This window comes from Atta cephalotes (assembly GCF_000143395.1).
Source record: "Atta cephalotes unplaced genomic scaffold scaffold00009, whole genome shotgun sequence".
Lineage (NCBI taxonomy): Eukaryota > Metazoa > Arthropoda > Insecta > Hymenoptera > Formicidae > Atta > Atta cephalotes.
Genome location: NW_012130073.1, coordinates 1276491 through 1286422, shown reverse-complemented (window position 1 = coordinate 1286422; position 9932 = coordinate 1276491). Strand labels below are relative to the sequence as shown.

Sequence of the window (9932 nt, the reverse complement as noted above, 5' to 3'; positions counted from 1 at the left end):
AGTGTGTATTAAAAAACTTGTATATGTAATAACAAATATAGGAGATATATAAAAAGTTGGCTCACTACCTGGAAATCTGTGCTATGTGGAAAACCAGTACGTAGAAGAGACGCAGTTGCTTCATTTTCTTGAATATAAGTTGGTGCCATGTGACCCATCTTCTGAGTGAGCTCCAGCTGATTTTTATAGTAACGGCAAGCAGGATTGGGGCAGTTTTGCACGACTTCTATGATAAACTCTTTCTCCATCCCGAAGCACTCTCTTCCAATGGTGTAAGATTCCATGACTGCTCTGACTGTACCCTCTAAACCCAAGTGTAAGCCATGTGGCCCATTCATGTGTTTCAACATTACGGCATTGGCAAAGTGTTCATAGGGTAGTATTATTTTGCCATTCTCTCTAAGGACTAGTCTTCCCTGTGAATCTAGTGCAACTCTAGATGCCATCATCCTGAAAATGAATCAAATGAGTAAATATTTTGCAAGACAAATCAGTTGTGTTTGATAATAAAATTATTATCCTCACTGTAAATAGGCGGCGCTAGGCATCATAGAGGCATCCTTAAATTCCGAGAAGCATTGCAGTAGCTCGATACTAGGATTCCAGCCTTTATTTTGCAAATACGCTTGTAACAACATGTACATCTTCTCTGTGACATAACCAGCGCTGCTCGCGGAGTAACTCGATCCTCCACCCGGTGGACCCATTTCGGTTTGCATACCTTTGGCAACAATGTTCTTCATAGTTTCTGCCAGGTCCATTCTACATGCATATAATTATATACATGAATTTCCCGACGCAGGGTGAGTTTTTAATTCATCGATTGATCAATTGCATTGTATGCGGATATAATTTTCTTCAGTAAAAGCTGCATTTGTGATTAATCGATAAATTAAAAAATTCGCCCATAATAAAATTGTGAATAAAATCTCTACACCTATCTGATACACAATCATTGGCTGCGTTTAGCAGAATTTTTCTTCGCGCTAATTGGATTATACTTTTAGATTTAGAGGACTAGTCCTATCTCTGTAGACAATCATAAAACGGTTGCAAAATTGTTGTGTTCTGCTGAATGCAGCCTTTGTATGGATGCTTTCCAGCAAGAGACTAGATTATACAATAGGCCTATTCTTTTTTTTATTTATAGTTAGAACTTCTTGCGCATTCCTGTTTTTCTTTAATATGAAAAAAGTGAAAGACGAAACGTGCAAAAAATTCAACTGAAGAAAAAATAGAGTTTAATGTAACACAGTGAATCATCAATCTTTATTGTTTGTCAATGTTAAACAAAGATGAGATGATTCACTATGTTATATTGTGTATCTCTATTTTTTGTTGAAAAGCACCCATTGTTTACTCTACTACATAGGTACAAAGGACTATTTGTCGATTGTTTATACAACATACATACTAAAAAAGAAAAAAAAAACAAATAAACACCAACGATCGATACGCGTCACAATAATTTCGTTCATCCGTTATCGCAGCTCCAAGAAGAGTCATCGAGCTCAGACCGGTCGAGAACATTAACAAGCGTGATCGAGAATGTGACGATTTCCGTCGCGCATCGATCACGCTTCATTGCACGGAGTCGTCCGTTCAGCTCCATCATCATCGAACGCGCGACAATAGCCGATGACGAGAAACGAGTCAAACGAGACGAGAGCGGACGGCGCCTCGGATGAGTCGCGTCCGTCATCGGATATCCCGAGCGGCACCGAGCGCGCTCGCGGTGTCCTCGGCACCGGCCATTATTATCGCCGAAGCGGGCCGGCGAAACCGATAAAAAAAGTGGCCGGCCGCGTGCGATCGAGCGAGCGGGCGAGCCACCTCAGCCACCGCCCCCCTTTTCGACACGCGCAGGGGGGCTCGACCCGCCGTGAACGCACATTACGGAACGTACATTATTCTCGAACGTGCACTCACCCCGTGCCGTGGTCGCCGCTGGTCTACTCCACTCACGGCGTAGCCGAGTAGTCACCAGGAGCCCGTCCGTCGCCGTCTCAGTCGCCGCCACTCGGCATCGCCTAATTAATTAAACCCCCGGATCACATTTGCAAATAACATAAATCGCGATAATTATTTCCGCGAGGGTCACTTGCACGGTCCGCCGCCAGGGGCGCACCGCGCTCTACACCTCTACGTGCTTTTCGGCCTTATATGCGTATGCGTGTGTGCGTCACGCCGGAGTTACATGTAGACAGTAAACAGTAGTATGAGTGCTTTCCATTTAGTGGCGCAAATCGACACGAGTATCTAGTCTTTCTATCTTTGTTACTCTCTACGCGTCAAGAAAGATAGAATGATGTTTGTCGATTCATATCATTAAATGGAAAGTACATATACCCTATGTATGTACGACGTGCATGTATGCGTGGACGCGACGTACGTGTATATATACACGGCTGCGCTTACGCGACGCCACTTTGCGCATTTATCAATATTACTTTTTACAATTGATATATTACGGCATGCCGCGCCGCGGCGCGGCGCGTCGCAGCATATGGCGGTGCCTGACGCTTTGTCGCCTTTATTAAGAGTGATCTGAGAGAGTTCCAATTTTTCAAGCATCTTTTTTTGAAGTAGATAGGTGTAGATAAGCGTGATAGGTGTAAGATAAGAAGTATTCCACCTATCACAATTACAGATAACACTTATCTACACCTATCTACTCCAAAAAGAAATCTCATTTTTGTTCCTCAACATATATATAACATATATATAACATATATATAACATGTGCTACAGTGTCAAATCTTTCTCGGAGAGAAATGTAGCCTGTGTGTGCGTTTCTACTGAACGCATCACGCATCGCGTCATGAAAAAGAGAAAAAAAAATTGTATATTTGTACAGATGGGATGCTTTCATTGGTTAACTCGTGACGACGCGTGCATGATGCCAAAGAGAAACCTGAGAGAGGTCTTTTGCCTGTTACCTTCGAAATCGCCACTACCGCCAGTATATTTATTTCCAGTTTGGAAACTACGTGACTACATACATTTTCTGACACTATCGATAAAATTGTATCGAAAGTAAATGTGGTTCGTCTCTATTCTCAGGATAGAAGTGTGCCGACTACTCATAAAAGGGACAGTTTGATGGGGTCTTGAAAAATTTTTAATTTCGCATCTTCTATATATGTAAATAAAAGTTGTTGAATTTTAATAAACAAAATCGAAAACTCAAACAAGTTAATTTTGTGAATTTTGTCTTATATATAATATTTATCTTATAATATCTTATAAAATTACGAAGTTATGTTTCTTTATGCAAATTTTCAGCTCGTTTTTACCAAACATAACAGGGGAATGCTCGACTGTAGTTGGTTCTTACATTCTGATCCGGATTAAACCCTCGGTGGAAACTAGGCCATAGTTATTCTTCTAAAGAGTGGAACTGTGATTGGCCAGTTTCCTAATTTCGATGTTGTGAAACTTCGGCATAAATCGAGCTGTGTAAACGTAGTCACAAATTACGTTTACACGACATCTAACGTCAGTAGTTAATAGTTATAACATGGAATGTTATAACTTCGGAATAAATCAGAATAAATCGAGCCGTGTAAACGTAATAAACTTATGCTCGGTGACAGCGGTAGTAAACGCGTGGGTGTTTCGAATTTGAATCAGCACGTGGGAGAAACGGGAAAAAACGTGCACTGATGCCAACGGCGCGCCTACGCGGCTGCGAACCGCGAAGTTCCCAAATATCATAAACATGGCCTCGCGGTATAGTCACGGTGTTCAACGGGTTCTGGCAAAATTGGAGGCCTCGATAAACTCGGAGAACTATTATGAGGCTCATCAGATGTACCGAACTTTATATTTCAGGTGAGACTCGATCGGATCAATCGCCTCATACCGTCGAGTTATGTTCCTCCGCACCCTTCGAAAATTCTGCTCATTTCTAACCTCCGCTTACAGATATCTCGGTCAGAGAAAATACTCGGAACTCTTGGAATTGCTCTACAGCGGATCGATGCTTCTATTACAGCATGAACAGGTACGCGTTGAGTTGATCTTTCAGCCCCCATGAGTGTCGAAAGATTTTCACGGTTTTCCTTAAAATATCTTCTACAATTTTGTCGACGAGATTGAGCGCTTGTGCAGTCGAGTATCTCTAAGCGAATCGTAATTAATAACCAAAAGATACGCGGATATAACTGGATATAGTCACAAGGGAAGCGAGAATTGATTTTGTTTAAGCTTTAAAACATATTATGACTTGTATGTTTTTTGCAGCATGCAAGTGGAGCTGACTTAGGAATTCTATTTGTCAATGTTCTAACACAATCTGGAACGGTACCTGCGCAAAACTTTTTCGAGAAGATCATGAGTCTGTTTAGTTTGATGAGCCCTACATCTCCAGAAAGGGAGGTGTTTGTGCAGTCGGCACTCAAGTGGAGTATAAAGGGTACCGATTACAAAACTGGCCATCCAGATTTGCACCAAAAGATAGCTCAGATTTTTTGGAGAGGTAATCTTATGATGAATTTTACTTTGTTTTTGGCATACTGTACATAATGAATTTATTTTTTTCATCAGAAAAGAATTATATACTGGCAAGGCAGCATTTTATATATAGTAGAGATGGTTCTGGATGTGCTGCGATGTTGGTCGAACTTCACGAACAACGTGGATATATGAATGAAATAGATCTTTTCATAGCTCAAGCAGTCTTACAGTAAGCTAATCATTCTTATGTCCAAGTCAAGTTCTATTGCCATGATTTTTTTTTCTTACAAAAATGACTAAAAAGCCAGATTCTAATTTTACTCTCAAATATTACAATAAAAAAAATTATTGCAAAAGTAAGGCAAAGATCGAACAACTATATTTGACTTAATAACTATATTTTATTAAAGAATTACTAAGCTTATTTATTCTCTTATTTACTAAACTTATTATTAATATGTACTTATTGGACAATAGACCATCAGAACAAAAGTAGCAGTCGAAATAGCCAATAGGAAAGTTGTTGATATTTGGGTCAGTTAAAAAAAAAGATTTCGCTATATTCTTAAGCTGATTTTACAATGAGTCGATAATTGAAAATCTTAAGTTTTAACCAGTTCATTGAAAAAAGATTGTTTAACTTAAATAAGTGACTATGATTTTTTTTGCCATTTATTGTACAAGTTAATTGTACAGTGAATCACTGAGAAGAAATAAAATTGAATTTGGACAGTCTTAAGAAAATCGATAGTTTTTATTGTTAGTCGTACAAGTTGGCTATTAACTCACTTTACCGATTCACCAATAAGACTTAGGACTATCGACTCATTATAGAATCAGTTTAAGCGTAGCGCAGTCTTGTTGCTCTGTTACTCCTGTCGACCCTTAATGTTGGAAATCTTAAAAATATATATTATAGTAAGAATAAACGGATATAACAATATAATGGAATCTTGAAACTATTTAACATAATATGTACATATATGAAATTATCAATTACATTTTAGGTATCTTTGTTTACAAAACAAAGCAACGGCACAAGAGGCCTTCAATTCTTACACTTCGAGGCATCCAAAAATAAATAGCGGTCCGCCATATCTTCTTCCTTTATTAAATTTCTTGTTTTTCCTACTCAAAATCATCGACAGGTGCGATATATTTTATATATATATGAGAGATACATATCTAATTGTATAAGTTCAGCCTTCATTTTCCTCTGATTTGTTATTTTACAGTGGTAAACTGGCGTATCCTGTGTTCGCGGTTCTCTGTGAACAGTACCAGATATCTTTAAACAGAGATCCATGTTATCGACAGTACTTAGATAAAATAGGCCAACTTTTTTTTCAATATCCCACCTCCGCGTCCACGTAATCAAGGATTATTCGGTTCGTTATTGCAATCTTTTTTCAATGGTCTGGAGGACGACGATTCGGATGACGAGCAACGAAATACAGCTTCAACATCGCACGCCGCGCAAGAACTTGATTGATTAAAGGTGAGGCAACACTGTGCAGTGTGATGCTGAATATCGAACTTTTATATATTATTCTTCGACCCAAATACTTTCACTAACTACACCTGTGTTAACCGACAATTTCATATTGTGGACATTATGTTTATAAAACAAAAAAAAGCTAAAGGAATCACTGTCATTTGAAAAAAATAGTAATTCCGAACCATGTAGAACTTTGAGAGTACGTGGGACGACTTCTTACGGGAATTTATCAAAGTTGTAAGTTATGTACACTGAATTCACAATAGTAGAATTCAGATAGGCATCTTGATTATTTTATATATATCTAATACTTTCTACAACTTTTTTTTAGTCAAATAGATTTATGTATGTGCAATAATGAAGTGTATGGTTTTGAATAAAAATCTACAAATTCTTCAAATATGTAATTATCTGTATGTAAAAATTTGAAAGAACATGAGTTTTCATTCTGTGTACACTGTTATGAATTCAGCAATTATACTTAGACTTTGAATAAAATCCTTGCCATTAGCTACGATCTATGCATATAATCACCGTGCATATAATCACATGAATCCTATATACCTGCGTGTAACTGCTGAATCGAAAATTTATTTTATATAAACTAAAATGCGTGTGGACAAATAAATGTGACATAATTGTAGCTTCCAAAAAAATAATGCTTATCGAGACTGTTTGTTGCTGAGGCATCGAGAAAAAAAATTGTTACTCGGACAACAAGCAATATATTTATTTATTGGATTCTATATTGATATGGGTAATCGTTTAAAATATTAGAGAAAAATTAATGCATATATTTATAACTAAGAAAATAAAACGACCATCATAAAATGACCTTAATAAATAAAAATCTTCACAGCATTAATAAATAAAGGTAATATAATGTTGCTATATATTAAAATAAAAATAGACAGCATTCAACTAATAAATTTAGCTTTATAACAAATATATCTCTAGAAACACATAAATACATCGAGTCTTTCATTATATTATATTTTGTTGCCTATTATCAAAATTATTTAGTAAAATATTTTTGATAATAATAAATCATTATAATTGATATGTTCGTGTTATAATCGAAGAAATCTACATTTTTTAATCTGTAAAAATTGATGTATAATTTGATGATAATCAATATATCAATTATATATTTAATATTAATACTTTGGAATGTATACTATCATTTTAAAATGGATAATTTAAATGAATATCTCACATCAGTCAGATCATGTGTGGAATTAGTCCTTTGAAGAATTAATTTAGATATTATATTTGTATAAATCATTTGAAAAATATAATAACAAATAACGATTACCCGATATATAATAGATTACTCTTAACAAGTCCCCCCTTTGTGTATCCAATAGAAATACTTAATTTAATAGTCATGAGTTATGTCAAATGTGCGAACATACCAGTCGTCATGTTTCTAATTAAACAAACTATTTCAGAATACAATGGATCGATACTTGCAACATTAATTAGTTCTAAATTGTATATAACGCATAATATTTTTTAGTACGAAATACTTTTCTATCTCAGTATATTCATGCAGTAGTTTTATATTGCAAATGTCAAGCAAAAAAATTATAAATTCGTTAAAATTTTTATGGACGTTAATCACAATATGAATTTAACAGTATATATTATAAAAAAATGACAAAATCAGTGATTGTAAACAGTTATAAGTAATATGTGAAATATATAGCAAAATTAATGAAATAATATTAAGCAAATTAGAAAAAAATCTAAAATCGATTTTGTTTATGTTTAATATTGTGTTGTACAAATAAAGAACGATAAACTAAGAATGAGATCAGATATATAAAATACAAATACATTTAGTGCACGTGTGCGTATATATATGTGTATGTGTATATTCATTCATTTATTTACATTTTATCGTGAAAATATGGAGCTTTTGTTATAGAAACATTTTATTAAGTAATTCAGTATAGAAAAAAAGATTGCAATATTTTCTTGTAAAAAAGATATGTTGTTTTCCATTTTACGTTAATATAAACTCGCACATTATGTTCATACATATACAAGGTGATCATTAGGAGTATGTCTGAACTAAATAGTTATTATTTTGCAATAAGGAGGCCAAATAAAAAATAATTTAAATGTCGTTTTGTGAAACTTGGGTCGTTTAGACTTAGTTGCACATTACTTTAATTTTAAGCGAGACTTAAAACTTTTTGTCCCTGTCTCTTTTTGGTTTTAAAATGATATAGAGAGAGTTTTAAGTTTCGCTTAAAATCAAAATAACGTTGGTGCAACCGGGCCTTAGTGAAAGAGGAAACTTATCAATTTCATTTGAACGTTGTACAAGCCAGTTTATGAATGTTAACATGATTGCATTAATTATCGAATGAAAGTTTCTCATTGATTATTCCTACAATAGAAGCAAAACTACACAAAACTATATCGTGGATTTCATAATAAATATGAATCTAAAAAAGCTTGAACTGAAAGTAAAATAAATAAATATAAGAGAGACCTTGCGTCAAATTCTGATTTTAATGAAACTTTTATATATATTTATATATATATATATATATATATATATATATATTTATATATATATAAGTTATGTAAATAAATGAATTTAGAAAATATTAGTTGATATGGAAAAATAGTTTTTATAGGTAAAGCAGTTTTTAGCTTTTTTCATTATAAACTATTATAAACTATTTTCATTATAAATCTCAAAAACTATTTAAGATATTAAAAAATGTGTTATACCAAAATTTTATAATAAGATTACCTTCACGTTAATAATATTAAAAAAAATAATTTTTTTTAAATATTAAGTATAATGATAACTGTTTAATTTCGATACAATCTAATCTTAATAATCACCCTGTATATTACAAATTCATATTTTGCGTTATTTCACGAATTAATACAAAGAAGGATGCCAAAAATTGCTTAACGCGTTACAGGTCAAAACAGGTGTCATTCGAAAAGTCTCGATGAGTAGAGCAAAGTTTTCAATGAATATAAAGTCAGGTGTGTCCTTCACGAGGTTACAGGTCATGAACGTTCAAAGAGATGGTTATTTAAATAATTCGCTTGCAACATATGCAAATATATTAATGTAATATATCGTTACAAAGCATTTAACAAGACGAATTTAATCGTGTTATCACTCCGGCAGACTATATATGTATAAAAAATAAAAATAAAAAATAAAATCAAGTCAGATCTTTCGTCAGAGTTTTTAAGTTTTTACCACGCAGAAATCGCTCAGCGATTTTGAGGATATATATTTGAATCTCAGATTAGAACCTATTATATCCAAGAAACCGGAGAACTATTATGTGTGTACAGCACCCTACAGTTCTCTGACCATTTTGATAATAATACCCAATTATTGCCTCGGCCGATCTTTTCTTAACTATCAAAAGGTAAATCAAAAGATATTTAGTTTGATTGCGATGCTTAGCTCGTTGCCCCGGATCACTATTAGGAAGTGGCTCTCAGTGACAAATGGATCTGACAACTTTTTATTTATAACTTTCATCTATAATTTGTGAAGGACATACCAAACAACTTTGTGTCGATTGAAAACTTCGATCTATTCATCGAGATCTTTCGAAAGAGACCTTTTTAATCTATAACACGTTAGGCAATTTTCCGTAGACTTTGGGCATTCTCCAATGCAAAGCTGAAAAATGTAACAATAACTTAAAAAAAAATGTATTAATAAATTTTATTGTTTCCCTATGGGAAACAATATTACAAAAAATGTCTATTACATTATCGTGCCAGAATTGCGATACAATCAATATAAAATATGTTATGACACTTCATATTTACATATATTAAATTTACATATATTAAATTTATATTGTAATCAAAAAATCTATTAGAAAAATTGCAAACTAATTCACTTTTCTGTCTATGCATACACACACACACACACACACACACACACACACACACACACACACACACACTACTTCTACTA

The 9932-nt window shown here is 34.1% G+C and overlaps 2 protein-coding genes across 2 annotated transcripts in view; one reads left to right on the top strand and one right to left on the bottom strand.

The window, feature by feature from the left end:
• The window catches only part of LOC105627452, a 4915-nt gene extending 4154 nt beyond the window's left edge, over nt 1-761 (bottom strand). The window contains exons 1-2 of the mRNA XM_012208734.1: nt 526-761; nt 69-450 (exon numbers count right to left, since the gene is read on the bottom strand). Of these exons, the coding sequence (XP_012064124.1) occupies nt 69-450; nt 526-761 (618 nt within the window). The remainder of the gene's footprint in view (nt 1-68; nt 451-525) is intronic.
• A 2960-nt stretch (nt 762-3721) lies between these two features.
• On the top strand, nt 3722-5950 carry LOC105627450 (Golgi to ER traffic protein 4 homolog). Its single transcript, XM_012208733.1, is given in 7 exon segments — nt 3722-3834; nt 3928-4006; nt 4246-4480; nt 4549-4687; nt 5466-5606; nt 5694-5799; nt 5801-5950. Coding segments are annotated over 7 exon segments (963 nt in total).
• Nucleotides 5951-9932: the final 3982 nt, after the last annotated feature.